Source organism: Ornithodoros turicata, chromosome 5, assembly GCF_037126465.1.
Source record: "Ornithodoros turicata isolate Travis chromosome 5, ASM3712646v1, whole genome shotgun sequence".
In the NCBI taxonomy this organism is placed as follows: Eukaryota; Metazoa; Arthropoda; class Arachnida; order Ixodida; family Argasidae; genus Ornithodoros; species Ornithodoros turicata.
The window spans coordinates 47,023,685-47,049,409 of NC_088205.1; the positions used below are offsets into that span (position 1 = coordinate 47,023,685).

Below are 25,725 nucleotides of genomic sequence, written 5' to 3' on the forward strand. Positions count from 1 at the left end.
ATACCGTGAGTATACGTAACTGAACGATACTTTTTTGAAGCGACATAGCCCTGACTGGCTATTAGCCAGCATTGACAAACTTACTTAAAACATTAGTTTATTGACGTCGGGTTTAAATCCATCACGTCAGACCTTCGCTCGCCAATTTTGGATCGCCTCACACCCCACCACCCACTCCCCCATCCCGCGCCGCCGTAAACCTCATGGCGGCCTCCGTCCACAGCGCATGCGCATTTTACCAGAGTCTACCAGAAGTGATGGTGCCCGGCAGGCCAACTCTCCGGCCGTCCTTATCGTCGTCACAATACCCCCTCCCGGAGACGTGGCCCTTCTGGGCACGGTACATGGTGGCGAAGGAGGGACAAGCCAAGTTGCTGCGGTGACGACGTGGACGGTGGCCCCGGCGGATGATGGATGGATGGGAGACGAGGACGCGGTTGTGACAACAACGATGGTGACGAATGTGAAGTGTCGCTATGTTCCCTATAGATGGTCGGATTCGTTGACCGACGTCCACGGTGTGCTGCCGCTACAGCGGTTAGGACTTGCGTGGTCTGGGGGTCACATTGAGTTCGAGGCACATCACATCACATCGTCTTTCAGTTCACAGCATCTTCGGGTCACAGCTCCAGATCTGCATCACGGCTTTAGGGCTGGGACTTCCGTGGCTGCGGCAGCAGCGCCAGGACAGTGGACGGCCCGCACCTCCACCAAATGTTAGGCAGCACAGCGTCGTGACGATGTTATGCGTTTATGGCTGAATGACGCAGAATGCGCATGGGCCGCGTTGCATGCGCCCACCGTCCTTATCGTCGTCACACTATTACCAAAACCTCTACCTCAATTTTGTGCCGACAACACGGAATTCGGAGATGACGGAATCCAAAAAAGTGCAACATTGCCCTCATTTAACGCTGATGGATCAATTTCCTGCAGGTTTCAGAGAAGCAATGGACTACACGCTATGAAAAACTAGAGTATACCCAACTTTTATGCAGTGTAAAATCTTTGTCACTGAGATCACTCCGTTTTAGCATAATGTTCACTCCTTTTTTTCGAAAGCGTGTTACACTGTCGCCCAGTAGTGTAACTTAACCCTGCAAGGCAGTAAAAATTACTCTGCCTGGATGCGGGGTAAAATAATGTTACTGTCCTTCACTTACGTTAGTTTGTTATAGTTTTTTTTATTGATGAAGAATGTCCCTTTAACGTTCAGGCCCTGTGCATGACGTCGCCCAGGGCGTATACGCACTGAACAATGAGATGGGTTTAAACACTGAGAGGGGTTGTATGAGCGGGCGTACAGACGTTGAGACTTGGTCTGACAAAGAATGGTTCACTAACACGCACATACTTTGGCGATCACTCAGAAGTAGAGATGCGAAGCCCCGGAAAAAAACCGTACCGGAAATTTTGGGGAAAAAAACAGTTCTTTTCGGTTTTTTTCCTCGTCTCCGGAAAAATTGACCAAAATGTACAGGCGACAAAATTGAAAAATGTAAATTTTCGTGCGTTCGATGCGTTCCAACCGGCCAACAGTGCCTTAGGTGCCTCTAATCCGCCAACAACCACCAATTTAGAGCTCCGTCTGGCTATTCCAAGCGATCGCCATCGCGTTCACACAATGTCGGAGTTCTGGTCGGCGTGGAACGGTTGTTCCAATTACCTATCGCAGACTAGACAGCAGTCTCATGGGATGCTCTGCTCTGCATTTATGCCTAGAGGGTGAACACTACTAAGGTTTCTAGGTCATTGTATGCTGTGGCTTGGCCGGCAATGCTTCGACTCAGCGGTAACCGCGTTTGTTTCCATTTTTTTTTCAATTTTTCGAGAAAAAAAAACAGAAAGAAGACGTTTTTTTTTTCGAGCGATTCAAAATTTCTGGAAATTTTGCATCTCTACTCAGAAGCCGCGATTTTAGAGTACAGGTAGTCAACGGACGAGAACCTGCGTATTCAGCGTGGTATGGTAACGTCATAGTCGTCATAACAGGGTAAAGAGAGTGCAGGAAGAGTAAGCCGGGGTGATCAGAGTAAAGATGGGCAGAAAAGAGTATAGAAAGAGCGTAAAGGTCTCCACTCCATTACTCTTACACTCCATTTACTCTTATTTACTCCCCCCCCCCTTAGAGTATAGGAGCATACCAGTAACAGTGCCAGCATTCGAGTGGGGGTTCTTACGGGCTCTCTGAACGAGTGGACGATTTTTGAAAGGTCTGCAGAACGGAGGCCTCTCGCACGCTGCAGGTCACCTGCTCTCATCGATTTCTCGCGGGAGCTCGTTTCATTTGTTAAACACAACGCATCCGAAAACAAATTATGTGAAGCCACTTCACTCCTCTTTACAGAAAGTCACCACTAGAAGTGAGTGCGGGTAAGCAAACTTGGACTCGCACCCGCACAGTACCCGCGCGTGCGTGACCCGCACCCGCAAGAATTTAATCTGGGCGACTCACACCCGCAGTGCTGTCTGTATACCCGCATGCCCGCATTGGGACCCGCAGGGGGAAGAGTTCCTCGTCCACTTTACCGCTGTTTCTATTTTAAAACAATGGAAATTCTGAGTATTGGCTACGTGTGTCGGACGGCTTCAATCGTATGCATATAAAACTGCAATTCAACAGAGAGCCATATATATCAAACCGCGAGGCATGCGTCATACGCTTCATTCCACATATCTGTACAGGAGGCTGATTTTGGTAGGCTTCTTTGCCCCAATGTATGGCCTGAAGGCTGCCTTTTTAGGCCTTTCCTTGGGCGGCTTCGCTTTGGTGCCAAAATTCATGTCGACAATCTGACGTCTGATACGACACGTGTTGACGGTGCCCCTTTAGGTTGCTAAATATCAATGCGAGGAGTGTTGTCAACAAGGTGGCGGAGCTGGAGTCAATATTACTTGCGTTCGATCCTGATATTACAGTACTGACTGAGACTTGGTTGAACGAAGGCATTCAAGATAACGAGATTTTCCTGATGGATTCAGCGTTTTCCGCTGTGACCGTGGTTCACGTGGAGGAGGTGTAGCCATACTTGTTAAGGAGTGCTTCTCTGCATCAGTTGTTGAACATGACCACGGGTGCGAGATGGTTTGGGTTGCTGTAAAGAGTCACACTTGTTCGATTTTGGTGGGAGGATTCTACAGGTGCCCTCGAGCAAGTACAGATGTACTTCATGAATTGTCCCACTTTCTCGACACGAAATCTAAGGAATTTCCATCTGTGATTTTGGCTGGTGACTTCAACCTCCCGCTAATAGACTGGAAAAACATGTTGCCTGCAGCTGGATGTGAACACTCTCGGCTCTTAACTGATATCGCTTTTGATAACAACTTATCGCAGGTGGTAGATGCTCCCACGCGTAGGACCAATGATGGCGAGTCGTTGATTGACCTCGTTTTCTTGTCTCACGCTGCAGCAAATACGCTAATTGATGTGTCGATCGCAGACGGAATATCTGACCACGATGCAGTTGTTTGCACATTGAACATGTCAATTAACTGGGGGACAAATATCGTGATTTCAGCAGGGCAAGTGGTACTGATGTTGTGGACATGCTGGAAGAATCTTTTGACCGATTTGTTGTGCTTTGTGAGGATACCGCAGTCTCTGTTGACAAAAGGTGGCTTTTCTTTAAGAATTTGGCCCTGGAGTGCATCGAAAAGTTTGTGCCATTGCGCACAGTGAAGCGGAAGAAGCGTAATCCTTGGGTAACACGTGAGATTTTACAGTTGAAACGTAAAATAAATAGGATAGAATGGTTCCATCCAGGGCACAAAGGCTCACTCCCGGTACTGCGTCAAAAATTGCGTTCACTAGTACGCCGTTCTCGTTTCCACTTCTTTAATGTTACTATGCACGACTTTCTTAAACATAATCCAAGACGGTTCTGGCGTCATCTGGTTAAAAAGGACAACAAGATTAAAGAGATTAAACTCAATGGGGTGGCAGTTGCCGACGGCGCGAGAATCGCGGATGAATTCAACGGGTGGTTTGCCTCTGTGTACACCAACGACGACTGTACAGAACCACCTTTCTCTTCTACCTGCTTTGGTCTGAGCGATGTCGAAGTGTTCACAGAGGGTGTCTTAGATAGGCTCCTCCGGCTGGACACGAAGAAGGCGTGTGGTCCAGACGGGATACCCAATGCTTTTTTACAGCGGTATGCAGAGTGGTGTTCAAAGTTTCTTTGTGTCATCTACCAATCCAGTTTAAGATCGGGTGAAATCCAGTCTGACTGGAACATCTACCGGTTCGCTGGATTTCTCTACGTCTGACTGGAAGGTAGCCAAAGTGGTACCAATATTTAAAAGCGGTGATAAATCAAACATTACTAACTACAGGCCGGTATCACTACTAAGTACTAGTAGCAAAGTTCTGGAACATATTGTCTTTAAACACATAATTAGCGTTTTGGAAGAAAGTGATTTCGTGGTGAAAGAGCAGCACGGCTTTAGGCGAGGTTACTCGACAGTTACGCAACTTGTACACATAGTTCATGACTTTGCCTCTGTTGTAGACGAAGGTGGTCAAACGGAAGTTGTGTTTTTAGATCTATCAAAGGCATTCGACAGAGTTTCGCACACTTAGCTGTTGTATAAATTGAAAAACATGATAAGTAATGATCGTATACTGCAATGGTTTCACTCCTATCTTACTAGTCGTAAGCAGTTCGTGAGTGTTGGTGGAGCCCATTCGCATTCCTTGGCAGTTCTCTCCGCAGTACCACAGGGGTCCGTGCTTGGACCGTTGCTGTTTCTAATTTTTATAAATGACCTTTGCATCGCCATTCCGGGAATCCAGTGTCGTTTCTTTGCTGATGATTGCATTTTGTATTCTAGTATAAACACCACTAACGACCAAGTCAAATTAAACAACTGTCTGCAATCCATTGTTACGTGGTGTGAAATGTGGCAGATGGAGCTCAATGTGAAAAAGTGCGTGTTCATGTGTGTTACAACGAAGAAAACTTCGTTGTCCTTTCCGTATGGAATTAACACTACTGTGTTGAGTAAAGTGGAGAACCAAAAATACCTTGGTGTATCAATACCATCAAACCTAAGCTGGGCCGAGCATGTTGAACAAGTTGCTACCAAAGCATCCCGTAAACTTTGGTCACTGAGGAGGACGATGCGCCACTGTACGTCTGCAACGAAGCTGACGGCTTACACTACGTTAGTGCAGCCAATTTTAGAGTACGCAGATATTCTTTGGAATCCCTACGTACAGACGCATACTAACATGCTAGAATCTGTGCAGAAAAAAGCCCTTCGATTTATATATAATGCATATGGTCAGCCCACATCTTCGACTTCACTCTATGCTAAATCTGGTTTGCCAACCCTGGCTCAACGCAGGAAAATTCGGCGTCTCAAGCTTTTGCACGATATAGTTAGCGGTACTAATGGGCTCAAGTTCTGCGATTACATAACTTACAATTCGAGCCGATCCACAAGACTGAAACATAGTAAATTAATCCGTGAGTTTCGTTGCAATAAAGATGTGTTTAAATTTTCTTTTTTTCCTCGTACTGTACGAGAATGGAACAAATTGCCCTTTTGTCTTACACAAATTTCATCACCAACCCGGTTTTTACATGGTCTTGTAGGCTAACTTTCTTTCTTGACTTCAGGTGTTTAACACTTGACATTTTGCTCTGTGTATAGCCGTATGTTGTATGTGTTGTATGTAGTGTACTCACCTCATCTGCCATGGCCATCAAGAGATTGCCGGCAGTATCTTTCAAATAAATAAATAAATAAATATCTGCATTAATAATCGAACTCGCTCGCCAGCAGTTCTCTGCTGGAGTCTGGCACATGGCTTTATACGGCCAACGACATAGGGCACTGCTGAGCTCGCGTGTGACAGAGAGGGATCACTTAGTTGGCCATGGAGTGCGGGTAATGAGGGTATACCAGCATTACCCGCGGTCGCATTGCGGGTACACCCGCATTTTACCCGCAACCCGCAGCGACCGCGAATTCCTACCCACAAATCGTGACCGTGAGTATACCGCTCACTTCCCCCTGCGGGTCCCAATGTTGGTATGCGGGTATGCAGACAGCACTGCGGGTGCGGGTCGCCAAGATTAAATTCTTGCGGGTGCGGATGTGGGAGCGGGTCACACACGCGCGGGTCCTGTGTGGGTGCGGGTCCAAGTTTGCTTACCCGCACTCACCTCTTGTTATTCACACAAACTAGCACTGCGAATTGGTAGAAATGAAGGAAATATTTTAAAATGTGCGGCTTTAGTTACATGCGATACTCCTGTTATGTGGCGTACAAGATACTCTACCGCATCGAACTCCAAGAAGCTGGTTTGGAAGACCACGGACCTAGTTGCATCCGTCCTCACAAAGACGTTGAACAGTACCGGGAAGTTCCAGCGTACGGACAGCTCCATCAAGATATCAAGAGCATTTACATCCGGGTGAGTTGCAGGCCATGGAAGCTTCAGCTCCTTCAGAAACGACCCAAACGTCTCTGCATCACCAGCAGGCTGCATGAGGTGAGTAACAGTTCGAGTTAATTGCAGCTCTATATGACCATCTGTCATACCGTAATGTCGCAGCTTTCGAAGAAATTAACAGCTTTCTGCTGAGGAATTTGCGAACCTTGCGAAGCCTTTGTTAGAAGGGCTTGCTTGACAATCGCTGCCTTTAGATCTTCCCGACTGTCCTAAGACGAAAACGCCGGACATCAACATGCAATAAACACATCCCGATTTTGAACAGAGATTCACGAGTAGACCAATCATATGATGCAAATAATGCGATTTATTCATGACACTGGTACTTAAAACAACGAGTAATGCACGCGATCCTTTAGAATGAAAGACGTCCGAAATGTATTTTCAACATATACTTAAACAATATGCAAGTAGTATGGACTGGACATGGACTGCCTCCAACTCACAACTTCGTCTAAACATGATTTAATTAGCAATTAGGGCTAATTGGGACCCCCACATTAATCGGAGGAGGAGGAGGAGGAGGAGTGTCGTTGGGAGGAACCCGAGAGGTCTGCCTGCCTGATTAGGCGGCATGTTTCTCGGGAAGGGAAAGGTGGTGGAGAGGAGGAGAGGAAAGGGTGAAGTGGAAGACCGAGCGGAATCCGCTCGGGGGGAGGATAGCTGCGTCCATGGGCCGACTTCAGGGGAACTGTGCCGGCATACGCCTATTACACATCTGAGGGAAACCCAGGAAAAACCCCAGACGGCACAGACGGCCCGCGGATTCGAACCGCGGACCTCCCAGTCTCCAAGCGCACGCGTTACCGCTGCGCCACCGGAGCTGGTCCCACATTAATCAGCACCCTCCAGGGAGTCATTACACTAATTGGGGAGCATGTACCTCGTGTCCAGACCAAGCTGTGAGTTGGCGGCAACCTGTGTCCATAAAAAAGAAAAAAATAGATAGAAATAGAGTGGAGCGAAACAATTCATTAGAAAATCAACGACACCGTGGCGAAGAAACCGCTCCGCAATGCCCGAGTGGCCAGCGCCCGCCATGTTGGTAGTTGGCGACGGGCAGTTGCAGAGATCGACGACAGGTGGCCACTTAGTTGCAAGGCATCACACCAGATGGCGCCACCATCATAGCTCTATGCAAGAAAGACAGAGAACAACAAGATACTAGCGGCAGGTAAAAATGGCAACACTGCTAAACAAGTCTAGTCATGCGAGAGAAAAGGTCTAACCGCTACTGCTAAACAGCACAGAGAAAACAGTACACATCGGGGAAAAGGCTTACGGGGGCGATAGGTTAGGTGTAACCACAGCGTCACAACACTATGCAGCTAACACAAGGCGGGAACCAGAGGGCACACATCGCTAAACATGTGAACACACGAAAAAAGGCTTCCTCATTGCTAAACAAGTCTAAACATGCGCGTACGGCAAACATGCGAGAAAAGGCTTAACACGAGTGCGGTCAAACAACGTGCAAACATCGGCAAATCACTCATTGGTCACTGCTAAACAAGTCTAAACACGGGGCACGGCAAACATGTGAGAAAAGGAGCGCGGTAAAACAACGTGCAAACATCGGCAAATCACTCACCTTTTCCCCCGCGGCGACAGTGCGACTGCTCCATCCGAGATCCAGGCAGAAACTGAGCAGACAGGACGCGGGGACTGCGGAGCAACCGAGCACACGTCTTGCTTTCCACGACAGACAGCGAGCAAGTGACTGGGGAGCAGCGCCGCGGCAGCTACGCATGCGCGCGCGCTCCTAGCGCCCTCTGCGCTGTCCGTTCACCGGACCGCGGGTGGTTTCGGTTTCACTCTCTGCTCCTTCCACTGCGCGCTCCTAGCGGTAACGGGCGGCTTCTTCGTTTCGGTTTCGCTCTCGTTTCTTTGCGCATGTTTATCTGTATAAAGGCAGCGCGCACTGCGCTCGCATCATCAATACATGAAGATGTTCAGCTACCACTCGTTACAAAATTGTCCCCGCACCCACGCTTCTTGGGAAGAAGTGGAGAAGGAATGTTTCAACAGTGAAAGTCCCCGCAACGAGCTCGTCATCACTGCTTTTCGCTACGTGATAGACATGGTAGGCTTTGGCAATATAGGAGAGATCTCTCCGGGTCCGCTGCAGGATCCTCCTGCATCCGATCTACGCCCGTTACAAGAACGTCTGTATAACGGTTCCGGACGGACCCCTGGGACTGATGAGCGAATTTCTGAGCCTGGCCAACGCAGAATTCAACTACATCGCTGCAGACATCGTGGGCCTTCTCGCTCATGCCATCTCTCATATTAAGTACGCCCTGCGGAACCAGCGACATTTGCAAGCAGTTTACATCGTGAACTTTGTCAAGATTTATTGAAATACCATTTGGTTATCGAAATGCAACGCATTAAACAATCCGAATAACTTGACGAGACTCTGTGTTTTCTTTCACTGAAACATCTTTATTGAATACATACAAAGGAGTTGATCGATAGATGCCTGCACTTTGTTCCACAGCCACTCAATTCACAAGGACACTGATGGTCTCTCTCTCTTGCCCGATGCTGTAAAGGGACGTACTGCTATACAGGCAGGTAGTTGGGCTATCGGGGAGGTTGCTGGACGGCTGTTCCTGTGTTGCATGATATGCGGCAACAGCGGTTATCACTTCCTGAAAAACAATGCCATATGTAGAATACACTCCCTCAGAGTAGAACTGGACCACTTACATTTTGCTCCATAAAACGGCTCGCGTCGTGAATGGATGCCCCTCGTGGGCTTTCCAACCATCGTCGTAAAACCAGAGCGCCTCCTCCTCCTCGCATTGCACTGGTGGCGTCTGCACCTTCGACCCTGTGCCATGTCTTACTCGATGCCGTTGCGATATCGTATATGACTTCGACGATGACAACCAAGCGAAAAACGAAAGAAGGATTTAATCTAACCCAAATCAACATGGACTCTAATGAAATTCGTGTTATGCACGAATTCTCCCCCCTTTTGGAATAATCTAACAAAAATGAAAGAAGGAGTTCAATTTTGAATAAAGCTAGATTTAAAAAAAAATCTTCCTGATTAAGCCTAATCAGAATTTGTTTCCCATAAACACTGTTACCTATTCCGAATTTTGACTGGTGTGGAGTATGCACCACAATTCTCCATTAAGCCTAATTAGAATTCATGTTGGCCATGAATTCGCGTTCCTTCCCAATTTTGAATGGAGCAGGTGATGCTCCACCGAATTTTGAACTTTACACAGCCAAAGCGGACCTCATGTTAGGCATGAAGTCCCTCCCCCTAATTTGAAATAATTCTCCAGAGTGAACCTGGGAAATAGAGAAAAAGAGGCATTAAAACAACGATCTAAACACAAAAATGCACTTACCTCCTGTGCAAGCAGAGGCGACATTTCGGTGGCATCGACAGCAGCAACTGCGGATTATCCCACGCTCGCTTTTATACGCAGGATCTGTGGTTTCCTATTCTTCTATTGTATTGGGGCAGAGAGAGAAAGAAAGAGAGAGAAAGAAAGAGAGAGAAAGAAAGAGAGAGAGTCGCGTGATGTGAAAGACGATACACATTTATTGCCTGTCACATTTACATGGGATGTTCGTGGTCTTCCATGAGAACCGAGGGATCCAGTCTAGTAATAAAGTACCAGAATAAAGATTCTACGAACAAAAACCACTATCGAAAAACACTCACGGAATTTGACTAGCCATCCAGCGTTCAGAGAGTTCTCTCCCACCTGCTGCACTCGCTCTGTTCCACTGGTGCACCAGGGAGTAGAGGAGGTGCTCTGCTGCCCCAAAGCTTAAAGGGGCAGTGCCTTCTAGCGGTAAAGTCTGCTCCTCTAAGCTTTGGTTCACTCTGAAAAAGAGCTCTCCTTCTAGTCCCTGCTGCACAGCGATTTCTCAACACTTCGTGGTGTAGCACGCCATGAGCACTTCTGTCGTAGCTGTCTCTATGTCCTCTTCGCCTACGATGGCGAACGTTTGCAAAAACGACTCCATATCGAAGCGGGGTACATCTTCTCCCGCACCGGGGATCAGCTGGAAGAATAGCTGTACAATGTGTGTTACAGTGAAACCTACAGAGGAACGTTAGGTATTAGAAAGGAACTATTTCTAAACAAGAAGAGATAGAGAAACACTTACCAAATGGTGGACGGATGTGGACCAGAAGGTCCAAAATTCTCTGGAACGTGTGCAGCATTGTCTCGAGGGTCTTGATTCGGGGATAGTGGACGAGAGGGGTACAAGGGGATGACCATCTTATAGTACAGGGTTCTCACGCTCGCCACTAACCCCATTTACATCGTATCCATTGATTATGTAAATCTGTCACTTTGCTCCTGTGACAAGACGCCGCCTTTTGTTCCTCCAATATTGTGCGACGGGGAGGGGGAGACACAGGGAGGTTCGAGACCAGACACGTTCAAGGACTACAGAGAGAGAGAGTGGAACCGCTGGCCCATCCTGTGTAACCGTTCCAGACGAGAAGACCCAGAGTGGGTTTCGAACATCCTACACTGGAGGCGATACACTAACCACTGGGCTCTACTGGATGACGTTTTCGTATTGTGGGGTTCATGTCTAAACACGTCCAAACATGTTCAAACACGTCTTAACATGTCAAAACACGTTCAAGTACGTCACAGAGAGTGAGAGGAAAAGCTTTACTATAAATGTCGAAGCGAACATTTGATCGTCATTCTCTTGCCATCATGCTCAGCTTGGTAGATCCTCGTAAGTAATACCCATGTCGCCATGATCGTCGGAATGTTTGTAGAGTTTCATTTCCAGTTTACAACACTTTTGCTGCGTGTGAAGTCGGTTTTTTCCCCCCTCACATATTTCGGGAGATTGGCAGCGCCCTCTTCTTCTGCACCAACTGCGGTGGATTGTGGTCTAAAGGTAGGCCTCCGCATTATTTTTAATACGTTCTATAATCGGTCACATTTTTTCAGAGCAAAAGCATTGGACGGACTGTTTGATACACCCGTTTCTCGGCTGTCGGACGGTACCATTCGACGTACCTTGCGAAGTACTTCGACTATTGAAGGAAGATGGAGAAGATGGACCATCGGTGTCACTCTGTGACTGAAGAAGATTGTACATGTGTGTTTGAGATAAAAACACGTGTTTCTCACGCTTCTTTCGTGCAGATTACGAATGGCTACTGATGGGAAATCCACCCCTGGTCCTAACCTTCAAGCCTCCTCCGAAGACCTTTTTGCGGATCGGCGATGAGCTGACCACCTGTCGTTGCGATGGACTCTGGTCGAGAAACCCCAGCCATTGGTTAGACTCGAGCCTTCGTCCGTAATTGGGCTGTCTTCCTGGCTACGAAACCAAACCTGGAGCCAAATTCATGTGTAACCTCTCATGTTCAATAAAAAAAGATGTGTATGTACTCTCATTCAGTTTCAGTCATGACGCCCGAGCAGAGGTTTGCAACCTTTGTGCAAACGCGAATATATCAGGACTTGCTACGATTACGCGATTATATTCACGGCGATGACTGCGAGGGTGACTTTTGCTCGATTCTCAAGACGATACCCTTACGTCTGTTCACCGTCAGTGGGAAGATTGCAAAGAAACTCAACCGTTTTGTAGATTACAAGTATAGACGAGGAGAGACAGTCGACCATGTCTCATCAACGCGTGTTTCAACCGATCTATCGTCCATCGCTACTGGCTTCTCCACACATCCCTCGACGTCACGGTGACCGGCGACGAGCGTCGGGTCAGCACGTTGGAAGATCGTCTTGCAAGCGTCTTGTGTATGTCGTGAAAAAATAAATTGACTATTTTACGAAGCGAGTTCGCTCACAAGGAGAAGATTTATTGTTTCGTCATTCTCTTCGAGGTTACAGGAAAACATGGATACACAATTTTTCAAGCTGTAGCGTTTCGACATGCGCGTGGCTACATAGATACAAAAACGCCCGCAGTAAGGCGAAAGAGGCGATTGAATACACTGGTCGTTATACTCGTCCACTAGTAAAGTCCTTTGAAGGTTTGCTTCGATGGGGGGAAGTCCGTAACTGACGAAAAACACGGCAGAGCCGTCGTAGTTTTTCAGGTAGAGCACCCAGTGCTGCCAGCGCTTTCTTCACTCTTCCGTCTTGATGATTAAATAGCCGGGCTTGCGTAAGACGTAGGCTTCGTCCGAAGCGCAAATGCCTCTCAGCATGAAGCGAGGGGGTTCAGGGGCACGAGTTCCAAGATGTCGCTGTCGTACATCTTCTCTATGGGAAGGTGACCGTACGGTCCTTGTCGACACACATGAGCTTGGGATACTCGGAAATCAAGAGTTCGGTGACCGCGTGTGGAAGGGCTTTAGCGAAGCGTAATTGCAGGCGAACGTTTCCTTTTCGTCACTCGTTCAAATGCGAAGGAGAAGAACACTTGTCCACGTCCAAGTTGAAGTAGAGAAGCTGTACTTGAAATGTTTTTCACCCAGTTCTTGCAAGAAGTTAAAGTAGGAAATTTTGACGAGGTCGTTCTTAAAGTTGTACTCGGCTCGCACTTGCTGGCCGTCCACGGAGAGCATAGAATGCGACAGGTCGTAATGGTGGGATGTGTAGGGGTTCGATTGGATATCGCCGAGAAAGTCGGACGTGGCGAGCAGGGCGACGCATAATTTGGAAGGCACCCTTTCAGGGTAAACTTTTTCAAAGTGAGCGTCCAAGCTCCCCGCACTTTGGTTTCCCATCCGCGTAAGACGTAGATGGCCGGCGTGGTCTGAAGCCACCGCTCCTCTTCCAAAAACAGGGAAGGTGCAAGCGCCACCTTTTTCAAGTGTAACGTCATTTCTTCGATGTCCACCTCGTAATTGTACGTTTTCTTGTCGCTGGGGGCCGATATGAGTTTAAATTTGTCGTTGTTTAACAGAAAAAATTATTTATCATCAAAATTTAAATTAATTAGAGTTGACTCATTTAAATATTTTGGTATTAATGTAGCATGTAATTTACAGTGGGACAAACATGTCAATGAAATATGTTAAGGCTAGGAACCGTATTTGGTAACTTAAAAGAAAACAGAAGTACAGGTCGAGAGATGTGAAACTGACTGCATACAAAACATTGATCCGTCCTCTGTTGGAACATGGTAGTATAGTATGGGACCCATACAAAAAGAATCTTACGGCCCAAATAGAAAAAGTTCAAAGGTTGGCAGCCCGTTTTATAATGTCCAACTTCAGGCGAACTGACTCTGTATCTAGATGGGTAGAAATCCAGCGAACCGGTAGAGATGTAGGAAGGGAGTTGCCTCAGGACAGATGCCGAGACTTTCGAACAGAGACTGTTCTTCTTCTGGGCACCGTCCTCATGATTGGCATGGTATTTAAAGGGTTAGGTGTGACGTGTTTAAAGGTTCATGCGAATTGTGGGTCAACAGCCCGGAGGGAAGAAACGGTCCGTATGGGCTTCTACGGCCGGAGTGAATGGCTGCTTTGTTAGAGTATGGAGGGGATTATGTGAACGTAGTGATCTAGGCTACAGACCGGTTACAGAAAAATGGAAGGTTCACGAACACGCGGACGAAACGGGACAACAGGCAAGAATTGGCAAGCATAGCGAAAGATAAAGGGGTTAGTGGTTACTTGGGGGAAATTCCACAATGAGCAAAGGTTTCTTTTTTTATATATATATTTGTAATACAAAGTTGTGGCATGCAATAAAGAACACAGAAAGCAGTGGCCATGCAGAACATAACAGATGATAATGGAGGTAGAAGGGAAACACATATTTTATTTGTGAAGTGTTTCTAGGGTTCCTTGTGATTTGTTGATATCGGACGGGTGAAGAGCGTTGAACTTGTATATGAGATAAGACTCCCTATCACGTCTGTCACATGTGGATCTAAACCCGGTTTCTAAGATGTTAGAAGCCTTGCAATTAGAAAGCCTAAAAAGCAGACGTAGATTAGTTAAATTAAAGTTGTTCTTTCTGCTATATCATAATAAACTAAAGCTCAATAGCCAGATATACTTAGAATCTTTGTCATCGCGGTCCTTACGTGCACGACATAGTAAGGCTGTGAAACCATACGAAGCAAGGGTAGACTTGTTCAAATATTCATATTTCCCACACACAATCACAATCTCGAATGCATTACCTGAACATATAATATCTGTGCAAAATGAATCTGCCTTCATTGAAGCCCTGAGCAATACTGATTTAATATAATGTTATGTTAATGTTAGCGCTATTATGTATTGTGGTTCCTCGATGAGATTATTTGGTTTGTTAGTTCTTTTGTTTATGATTAGTGTTATGATTGGTGATTGTGGTAGTGTTGAACCCCCTGTAAAGGTCCCACTTGGGACTAACAGTATTCGAAATAAAGTAATAATAAAAAAAGGACGCGAATTTCGACGGCATGTACCATCATGCGCGGCTGCTAAAACAAGTCGGTATTCATCTGTCCGACCAGGTTAAAGTATTTTCCACCCTTCGTCGCTTCGTAACGTTGTTTCGGACCGGGAGACGAGACGTCGTAATCGTTTTTTAAATGTTCGTCGTCCTCGACAAAGAGTCCAGCCGCGTGCACGGTTCTTGCGCCAGGGGCGTGGAATGAAGCACGGCGTCCAAAATACTCCTGTAGGCGTACAACTCGTTGGAACTGACGAGCTTGTTGTTCGCATCAACGGTGACCGTCTTAAACATGCCACTCAACAGGTGGTTTTTTGGGGAAACGACATCTTTCTCGTCCATTTCTCTCCCGTCCTCACGAACAATGCGCGCGGTCAAAGACACGAAACCGCCGTAGAGATCCAAGTGTGCCCTTTGCAAATTTTGAATAGAAAATTCGATCACTGTATTATTTACCCCATTGACCGGATAAAAAGAGTTGGTACAAAGTATCTTCCACGCCGTATTGAATGGAAGGGGGTTCGAATATCATCACATCACTCGTCAGACAGAGCGGCGACAGTTTTTTTGTCTTTCGGTGACGTCATGATCGGTCGGAGCGCACAGCGGATGTGTGACCTTCACGGCGTACAAAAGATATCTGCAGGTGCGTCGTGCGTCGGCACTTTTTGTTGTCTTTTGCGGCGTTTCTTTCCATTGTTGTTTCTACAGCCCTCCATGGAATCCAGCACGTCTCACCCCGTTGCTATGGCCGTCTTTTTTACTGCGCGCGATATTCCTTCGCCATCGGCCAAATTCCGCGCCAAGCACTTCAACGTTCTCTTGGGGATCGGTTTTATTTGTTGCCAGATGGGAACGATAAACTTGGATATGTTACTCAACACACCGCCCCCTCATTGGAAAAGGGGTCCCGTGTACACGGGAATTATTTTAGGGTAATGACTGTATCTATTTGAAATGCAACGTTAAGTTGGTTCTACCTTTGAACCGCAACGGCAAACGTCTTCCCGTTTCGTCCACGAGAATGATTCTCACTGAGGGAATTTCAAATTGAGACAGGTTAAAATACTGGATACCTACACTAACGTGTGGGTGGCGACGTGCTTGTCTTCCTCGTAATAAAAGGACAATTTTTTAATATCGTTTTTTTCCCGCTCCCTATGTACGTGGGTTCCACGATATCCGTGTAGACGATTACGTTGTGAAACGGGGGTTCCAGGAGTACCTCGACGAAGCTCGTGGCATCCTCCTCCTCCCCCGTGAACACGGTGCGCGATTCGAAGCCCCGCAACAGGTGTGAGATGTAGCAGGTTTAAAAGGGGTTCCGGCCCCAGACAACACAAACGAATCCGAAACACATCACGGGGACGTCAATCGGGGGACGTTGGGGACATCCCTTGGACGTTCGAATTCGATCCCCCAGAAATCCCAAAAACGTGCGAATGCAACACCGAAGTACATCACAGAGACGTTCAGCGGACGTACCTGCGCGATGCCGTTCGGACGTTCTTGAGCTCTCCATGGGACATATGCCGGGAAGCTCCTCCCACTTCGTTTTTTTTTGTGTGTGTGTCTTCATCCATTACAGGGTGATTTCACGCCGAATCAGGCAGGATGGTCCGGTTGACATCTCAATTTTTTTCTTTACAAAACATACATTAAAGCCTCCTCCCTATGAGGCATATTGGCACTGAAAATAGTTGAAAATAATTGGTGATTATTTTTTTATGAATTATCGATTGGGCATTTCGACCATTGCGCTTCCTACGAAGTTTGACGCACCGTATCTTCATAACTATTCAACATATTCAGCTGATTTTTTTTTCACATATTGTCAGGGGTGGATAGCATTGCATCCTAAGTTCTGAGGATTCTAAAGTTTGCCTTTGAGGAGATAAAAAGTCGCAAAGTTGCCTCACTTGTAAAATATGGTACGTTTTGGGAACCTCACTAGTCGTCTCCCAATTGTGATCCCGTAAAGTAATCGGTATTCGGTAAAGTTACCGAAAAGAAATCGAATCCCCGAATCTCGAAGAATCTCGAAATGCCCTTTCTTCTTATAGCGAGTACATCGTATTGTGATTTGGGGCAACATACCCAACAGTCTTTTTGCGAGGGGTGTCTGACGAAAATGCCTCAATTCGACAGCGCCCTACCCACATATTCCCACTCGTGACATGGTTCATTTTATGCACAAACGTTCTTCATGACGACTCAAAACAACACATAAAAAAAATTGCTTCAGAGATCGTCGAAGTTACGTTGCGAATGACGTTGCGTTACGAACGTAACTTCGCCCATCTCTGAAGCAATTTTTTTTCTGTGTTATTTTGAGTCGTCATGAAGGACGTTTGTGAGCAATATGAATGCTGTCACGAGTGGGGATGTATGGGATGCGCGCTGTCGAGTTTACGCATTTTCGGTAGACACCACTCACGAAAAGACAGTTGGGTGCGTTGCCCCAAATCACAATACGATGTACTCGCTATGAGAAGAAAGGGCATTTCGAGATGAACACAATGATGTAGATTACTTTCGGGTATCACAACTGAGAGACGACTAGTCCGGTTCCAAACCGTTCCATATTTCACAAATGAGGCAACTTTGCGATTTTTTATCTCCACATAGGCAAACTTTAGAGTCTTCATTCTTCAGTCTTCAACTTCGGATGCAATGCTACCCACCCATGACAATATGAAAATAAGCTGAATATGTTGAATAGTTATGAAGATATGCGGTGTCAAACTTCGTAGGAAGCGCAGTGCTCAAAATGCCCACATCTGAATCATAATTCAGTAAAAAATAACCACCAATTATTTTCAACTACTTTCAGTGCCAATCTGCCTCCTAGGGACAAGGCTTCAAATATGTTTGAAAGAAAAAAATTGGAGAGGTCGACCGGACCACCCTGCCTGGGGGGGGGGGGATATGTTTATTAAGAAAAAAAAGGAAAGGTCAGCCTGCCTGATTCGGCATGAAATCACCCTACAGCACTTTACAGTAAAAAGACGAAAGCTCCCTAAATGCACTTTGCGTTTGTGGGTTACCCGGCCTCACGCTGAACTTGTGCGAGACGTTTGGCGGCAGTACCTTGCTTAGTCATTTAGAAAATAGATATCAGATCTATAAGCCGCCTTCTATGCCCATTCTGCACTTCAGAAATCATTGAGTACAATTCTTCACTGAATATAATTAACCTTCAATTATATTGCACAACAAATCTAAAAAATACATAAAGATTTATTCAGTTCCAATATACATATATCTCCTCCACTAGTAAAACAGGGGGCTGTTGCTATATTGTGATAGTACTTTGCAAAATAGTTTCATTCAAAACTGAAGGTACGTTTCTGCATGAATGAAATATGTACCACCACTGCTTCCCTCCATTTCACCCCCCCTCCGACAACGATCCCTGTACTCCTCCCGTTAACGTGCCTCTGGGGCTGCGTGTAGGATGTCTTACGAACGCACGTCCGATGGATGTGCTTTGAATGTCCCCAGTGGAACGAAGGACGTAGGGACGTTTTTGGGACGTCCCTGCGACGATATGTGTTGTCTGGGGTACGTGCAACCTTTCGGCGTTTTCAGAGAGTAGACGTTTTCCGTGAATTCTTGCGAGGCGTCCAGCTTGTGCATCTGGAAATACTTGTTGAGTGTGTTACGTATGGACGTGGTTTCCGAATACAAAGTGACGTCGGCGAAAGTGACAGGTGCGACGTGCTCCAATAAGATGGAGGTGGCTTTGCGTTCGCTCAATTTGGGAGGCTTGACCGCACGACCTACTTCGCGTCGTGCTAGCGTGACATTGAGCGCCTGTGCGAACCGAGGGTCCAATTCCACGGCCTTCACGTCCACGGGTAAGACGAAGTCGTATCGCGATTTATTGTACGTGAAAGAAACGTTAAATTCCGAAAGGGCTTTTCCCAAATCCCTCTCGAGATCCGAGGTGACACGAAAAGTTCTCCCGGCTTCCACCATGTCCTCGAAAGAAACCTCGATTTTTGCATCTTGCCTTTCGTACCCGATACTTAAAAAATCGTTGCTTATGCTGAGATCCATCAGACCGACTTTATAGTGATTCGAGAGCTGAAGCGGACTATCGAAAGCTACCGTGAAGGCATTGAGTTTATTCGAGGAAAACTTATCCATGCTGGCGTTTGAGAGGAGGTGGACGTAGATGTTCGACGTCATTTCCCAATCTTGACCACATCGCTACACGGAACCCAACTGTCGTGTTCTTTGTCGTAACCAAACCAGCGAACCAAGGAGAAGCTCTGACCATTCACTTGCTTCTTTCTCAGCACATTCGTTACTGGTCAAGGCTGATTGGCGTCTCGGGTTACGACGAGTACCTCCTCCAGGTCCGTCCACTTCCTTACCCTGGTAATCTTCCAGGTGCATGACGGGAGGGGAGGTGTGTCTCAGGCGGGAGACGGTGAAACTCTGAGGCGACCAACTCCCTTCTGAGCTCTTATGAAAACCTTTTCTGGGTGGTAGGACCCTCACTTTATTACCCACTTTGAGCTTCTTTTTCACGGAGGGTACGACGGGCTTCCCATTTATCTTATTGAACAGCTCCAATTCGTTTTCGGGTGTGACTTCGGACGGGCTGATGCCCAACGTCCTGTGTTTGGTGTTGTTGTAGTCGATCTTGGGAAGCACAGAAACGAAGTGGTATTTTCCGCTTACTCTAAAATAGCGAAATATTCTGTCGCGTAAGGTGCGTATCACCCGTTCTGCTTCCGATGCCTTGATTACAGGAGAGAAGGTGGAATACACGTGGACCTTCTTTCGTGACAGGTACTCCTTGACAGTCTTGTTGTAGAATTCCCCTCCTCTGTCGCAAAAGATGCGTGTAGGAGCGTTACCTCCCTGAAAAGTCTTATCATGGCCCTTTTCATTTCGGCGGGGCGTTTCGTCTTTAGCGAGAGGGTGCGCAGAAAGCGGGAGAGGGAATCGATCGCCACGAGAACGTAGCGGTAGCCGCCGTTGAATCTCTTGTATTTTGATAAGTCGGCGAGATCCATTTGCCACACGTCGTTGATCTTGATGATGCGTCTCTTATTAAACTTTCTTCTCACCGGATGGTATAATGTGTAGGCATCCAGCTTTCTGAGAATGACGCGAGCCTTCTTTTTGCTCATGTGACGCGCTTTTCTATAGCAGTCCACTCCCCTCAAACCACCCTCTGGTTTCTCATATCCCTCCATAAGTCGTCCACGCAATGGAGGCTTGCTGCTGCTGCTACTGTTGAGGCTCGTGAGATTTGGGCAGAGAAATCGGGTGCAATAGTTTCGAGACTTTGGGGAACCAGGAAGGTTTCTTTCCCGTCTTACATTACAACAAATAATTGACGAGTTCGTGAACGGAGGAGTGTCTGATGGGTTTGCCCGACACGGAGACACAACCCTCGCGATCCCAGCAAATAACCTTCTTTAATTCCGATACGACCCTTTCCACTTCCTCTTCGTCCCCCTCTGGAGAGAGGAGCGAATAGTCAAAGTCATTTGTAGCGTCGGACGCCTTGCTTTTTTGTCGTAGGGGTCGAATCCGTACTGCTTCAGTATGCGATACAGTGCTTGCAGTATGAGTTTGACTTTGACGTTGTCACTTTCCTTCGAGGAAAGAACGTTTCCAATGGAGGAGCCGGTCACTTCAATTCTCTTGGCCCTTGGCGAAGAGGTTCAACATGGCGGAAAGTAGGAGAGGAACCACCGAAGAAAGAACGCCCTGTCCTCGCTGCTGAGACAGATAGCGCTTCACACGTTGCGGATTCTTGTGAATCTTTTTGTAGGCGAGCCGTCGTAAGAAGCGTTTATGCTTCTTCAAACGCGCGAACGTGTCTGGAGCTAGAGCCACCTTTCCGTTCAATACATTGAGGCAAATTTCAGAGAGGTATTTTATGTCGGACGAAGAGGAACGTCTCAATACGTCGCGACGGCGCAGAGGGGGTAGAGTGGAGAGTACTTTGAGTAAAGTGAGGTGGGGGCGGAGATTCATTTCGGAGCATAGATATATTGATGTTCACCCGGAAAGATATTGCTACACAACCTGTGATCCTCGTGCGTACCGTTGTGAAGATCCACGAGTAAATAAGCGTGGGGCGACGACATCACTTGTTTATATGCGTCCAGAAAATACTCCAATCTTTTTCTGCCAAATAGCTGTTGGCCGAAATGTTCCATCTGGTGCACGCTGCGCACGGTGCGCCACAGGACGACGTATCTAGCGTTGTAGGATATAGTTCTAAAATGGCTACTGTCGAAAAAGATGTTCTGAACGAGTAAGAAGATCGACGCGTTGGCGTGGTGAGAACCCCGAATGAAAAGATCGGTCACCTCCTTCAAGGAACTGGCGTCGGTCATGTGATCATCGACGACGATTAGCATAGCGTGCGACGTGTCCCACTCTTGCGGTAGCTCCTTGGTAAATTTTACAGAGTCCCCAAACTCGTCCTGCATGCTTGGCGAAGCATACTTCTGCACGTAGAATATTTGTGACGGAGGCTTGGCCACCACATCGTTCAGGTTCCTCAGCACGTTCGCAACGAAAGTAGATTTGCCGCACATGGAGGGGCCGCTTAAGATACAGCAAAAAGGATGACGGAAATGAAAAGGTACGGGGGAAGACATGTTGCGTGCGTACATGTTGCATGAAGAAAAAGAAGAGACTGAGACTCGAAGGGAAATGCATCGCTTTTATTTACACATCGTCTTCCTCTACATCGGAACTGCGTTCCCAATACAGATTATCCAGCCTAAAGTTGGACTTCTTTTTCGTCAGTCTGTCCGCCGCTAAGATGCGGTCGAGCGTCTTCATCTTGTCCTGACACATTTCTTGACGTGCTTGCAACCATTCCAGGTGGTGGACTTGAAAGGCTTTCTCCACGATGCCACGAATAAATTCACGAAGTTCTTCATTTTTTGTTCTTTCCTGGCGAGGACGAAAAACGCAGGAGAATAAACCACACATGTCGTTTTCCACGTATCACTCAGAATCATGACGCGAGCGCAGTGCGCGCTGCCTTTATACGGATAAACACGCCCAAAGAAACGAGAGCGAAACCGAAACGAAGAAGCCACTCATTACCGTTAGGAGCACGCGTGCGCAGTGGAAGGAGCAGAGAGTGAAACCGAAACAACTCGCGGTCGAGCGGCGCAGAGGGCGCATAGCGGCCGCGGCGTGCCGCCCCAGTCAAATGCTCGCTGGCTGTCGTGGAGAACAGACGTGCACTCGGTTCATCCACAGTCCCCATGTCCGCTCAGTTTCTGCCTGGCTCTTGGATGGAGCAGTCACACTGTCGCTGCGGGGGAAAAGGTGAGTGATTTGCCGATGATTGCGCTTGTATTACCGTGCTCCTTTTCTCGCATGTTTGCCGTGTCCCATGTTTAGACTTGTTTAGCAGTGACCAACGAGTGATTTGCCAATGTTTGCGCGTTGTTTGACCGCGCTCGTGTTAAGCCTTTTCTCGCATGTTTCCTGTACGCGCATGTTTACTTGTTGAGCAGTGAGCAAGCCTTTTGTTCGTGTTGACGCATGTTTAGCGATGTGTGCCCAGTGGTTTCCACCTTGTGTTAGCTGCACAGTGTTGTGACGCTGTGGTTAGGCCTAACCGATCGCCCGCAAGCCTTCTCCCCGATGTGTACTGTTTTCTCCGTACTGTTTAGCATTAGCGGTTAGACCTTTTCTCTCGCATGCCTAGACCTGTTTAGCAGTCTTGCCATTTCTACCTGCCACTAGTATCTTGTTGTTCTCTGTCTTTCTCGCATAGAGCTATGGTGGTGGCACCATCTGGTGTGATGCCTTGCAACTAAGTGGCCACCTGTCGTTGATCTCTGCAACTGCCCATCGCCAACTACCAACATGGCGGGCGCTGGTCACTCGGGCGCTCTGGAGCGGTTTCTTTCTCTTTCTCGTTGATTTTCAAATAAATTGTTTCTCTCCACTCTATTTCTATATATTTTTCATCTTTTTTCTTTTTTATGGACACAGGTTGCCGCCAACTCACAGCTTGGTCTGGACACGAGATAGATGCTCCCCAATTAGTGTAATGACTTCCTGGAGGGTGCTGAATAATGTGGGGGTCCCAATTAGCTCTAATTGCTAATTAAATCGTGTTTAGACGAAGTTGTAAGTTGGCGGCACTCTGTGTCCAGTCCACACTACTTATGCATTTTTAATATACAAGGAGTGTGTCGCTTTACTATTACGAAAAAAAAAACCCTTTATGTTTAGCAAAAGATCCGAGTCTGCGAACTGCGGATGACTTGCGATGGACTAGCTCTTTCGCAAGGTGATTTAGCTTCCTTGGCGAAAACAGCAGTAAATTTTTGCTTTTCGGAGGCTTTTTAAAATGTAGTATGAATATGTTTAATGCGAAGTAAAAGAAAAAAGAGAAGGACACGCTCCATTTTCCGGATGGTCCGTTATGAACAGCTACAGACTGCCGCCCGCAGAAATTAAGCACGTAGAACGTACATCCACGCCAGCCCAGACTCTGTAAAGGCATGTTCATCTGAGATTCAAACTGTGTCTGTACGTTCAACTTGGATCTCGGATCATTTGGAGCACTATCGTGTATCTTTGATTTCTGCAGTTTTATGAAGGTAGAGGATGTTGTTGACAGATTCCTTCTTCCAATCCCTATACCCCTCTGCGAAAGTGATTGTGAAAGGTGTGGGGAGTCAGGGAGTGGGGGCTTTGAGAAGGTTCTAGGGGGCCCAATCATATACGCAGTGCAGTGCGCTTTGCTTGTTTTTGAAAATATATGCACAGGAATGACGCAAGCACGTGATCTATGAGCTAACAGTCCAGCATTCTGCGGAATTAGCAGAGTGATCCGGCGAAGCAACACAACAAAACGACTAATGTACCAAGGACGGGAGAACAGCTTGGGGGCAAAAAAAGGAAAAAGTGGATACAAGTGTCAGTTAGCGTTTCAAGCACTTGCTTTTCATCGGAATCGGGAAAAAAAAACTGTCGGAAACATGTTTGTCGGCCCGGCCCGGCCTGCGGTGCTGCGGTATCTTGTCGGGCTGAGCCGAAGCACGCAGCCAATAAGAAGCCCAGGTCGGCCCAGACAACACACAAAATCCTCCGAATATCCCCACGATCCCATAACATCTGGGAAAGGGAGATATCCCGGTGAAACTTTGTGAGGATGTCCCACGGATATCTCAGAGGGACGACATTTGGAACGTCCAGTGCATGTCCCGTTGAGGATTTAGATGAGAAATATGTCACTGTGCCTGCTTCCTGGCGGAAACGTGTGTGTCGGAAATACGTGTGTCCACCCTGTGATGTCACAAAGTCGTTTTATAGATCATGTACAGTTGCTTCGTGAGATAACATCGTGTCGAAAAAGAAATATATAACATCCGAGGTTTCCGCATCCAGTCCAGCACTGGGAAGAATCCACTGTGACTATATACCTCCTGTGAACAGAAGCTGGCTGGCATGAAATATCTGGACAGGTTCTAATATTTAAATCACGGTGCCCAGCCAAACCAGTGGAGCTGTATTATGCATGTAGCTAGCTTGTGGTAGGGTAAATTGGGTTTTTCTTTGGAAAACCCCATTCGCGACTTTCTGCACAAATGATAAAAGAAATGAAAAAATAAAAATAAAATAATGGTATACGTATTTCACCACTTAGATTATAGTGTTTCAGTATGGAATTCGAATTTCAACATATTTTGAACGGCGCGGCCGATAACAAGGTCGTCGGGGCAGTATCGCTTGCGGTACTGTTTCCGGGAAAGGGTTTTTCTTTCGCCTAAAGGTTTGATTGCATCGTTTGACATCTCCGCAGATTACGATGTATGTATACATATCTTACCGAAATAAAATTGAGCTGCAAGTACAGGTCGGCGACCCTGCTCCAAGCTCGTTAACCAAATTGTTGTTTCTTTTTCAGTGTATATTAGTACAGCCAGGGAGTAGTTTTGTGGGCTCCTGCGCCTCCAAAATCGTGCCACCACAAAGGGAGAAGGAAACGATACAGAAGCCCTCCTTAAACGTGTGAAGACCCACGGAACCCCCCTCCCTTCTCCGCGAAAAATTTAATTTTCTGATTACGCCACTGCTGGGTAACTGGATACCCCCCCCCCCCAACTCCCACATAATAAGGAAAAAAAAGACACAACACAACAAATACAGCCTTGATTGCCTTGGATGTAGTTTTTCTTTCTTTCTTTTTAAACACTGAGGCTAACAGGCGAATTTGCGCGCTCACCATCGTGTGCGGTCTGTGTGGTTGTTGCATTTGGGGGCGCCGTACGAAAATGCCCCACCAGAACCCACTCGCTCTCGTCTACCATTCAGACACGAATAATATCCGGCACTTCGGCACATTTTAAGCTTAATTCTCGTTCCGAAGAAGCCCACCAGGGGTGCCCCTCCATCGAGTGGATTTTGTCTCGAAGCCAGGGCAATCCAATCCGACCATGTCCACACTGTTCTCTTTGCGTTTGTCGTATCGCGAAACGCGTGATGTCTAGGTAAACACCTTCTTAAACATTTGATTAACATACGCGAAGGCGAAGCTTGTAAGTGGTACAACGAGTCTACGGACATTGGTGCCGTGATGGGTGAGTGAGAAAACTTGAATGAAAACTGGGAGTAGCTAACCCTAAAGCTAAATAGCGCATGTACGTACTAGTATGTACAGGGAGCGTTGTGGTGCATTTTTTGCGGAATATGAATTCATCTGACCTGGATGTTTTTCAGTGCGTTGTGCTCGTTGTGTTTCGGTCAATGTACACCCTATGCTCGTGTAAGTTTCTTGTCAACATTTGATGCTTCTGTGACAGTGTTGATCTACGTATGTTTTGTAGCAAAGCGCGGGTCTGAAATAATTTTTCTTACGTTCGCTGCCGATCATGTTA

The 25,725-nt window shown here is 47.0% G+C and overlaps 1 protein-coding gene across 2 annotated transcripts in view; it reads right to left on the minus strand.

Annotated features, from left to right (window-relative positions):
• LOC135395984 (neprilysin-1-like) overlaps positions 1-25,725 on the minus strand; it is a 207,236-nt gene that overhangs the window by 176,695 nt on the left and 4,816 nt on the right. The window contains exons 3-4 of one of the 2 annotated variants that reach the window (XM_064627063.1): positions 6,557-6,676; positions 6,294-6,497 (exon numbers count right to left, since the gene is read on the minus strand). In XM_064627063.1, coding sequence (XP_064483133.1) covers positions 6,294-6,497; positions 6,557-6,676 — 324 coding nt within the window. Of the gene's footprint in view, positions 1-6,281; positions 6,498-6,556; positions 6,677-25,725 lie in introns of both variants that reach the window. The other variant, XM_064627062.1, reaches the window with a different exon arrangement.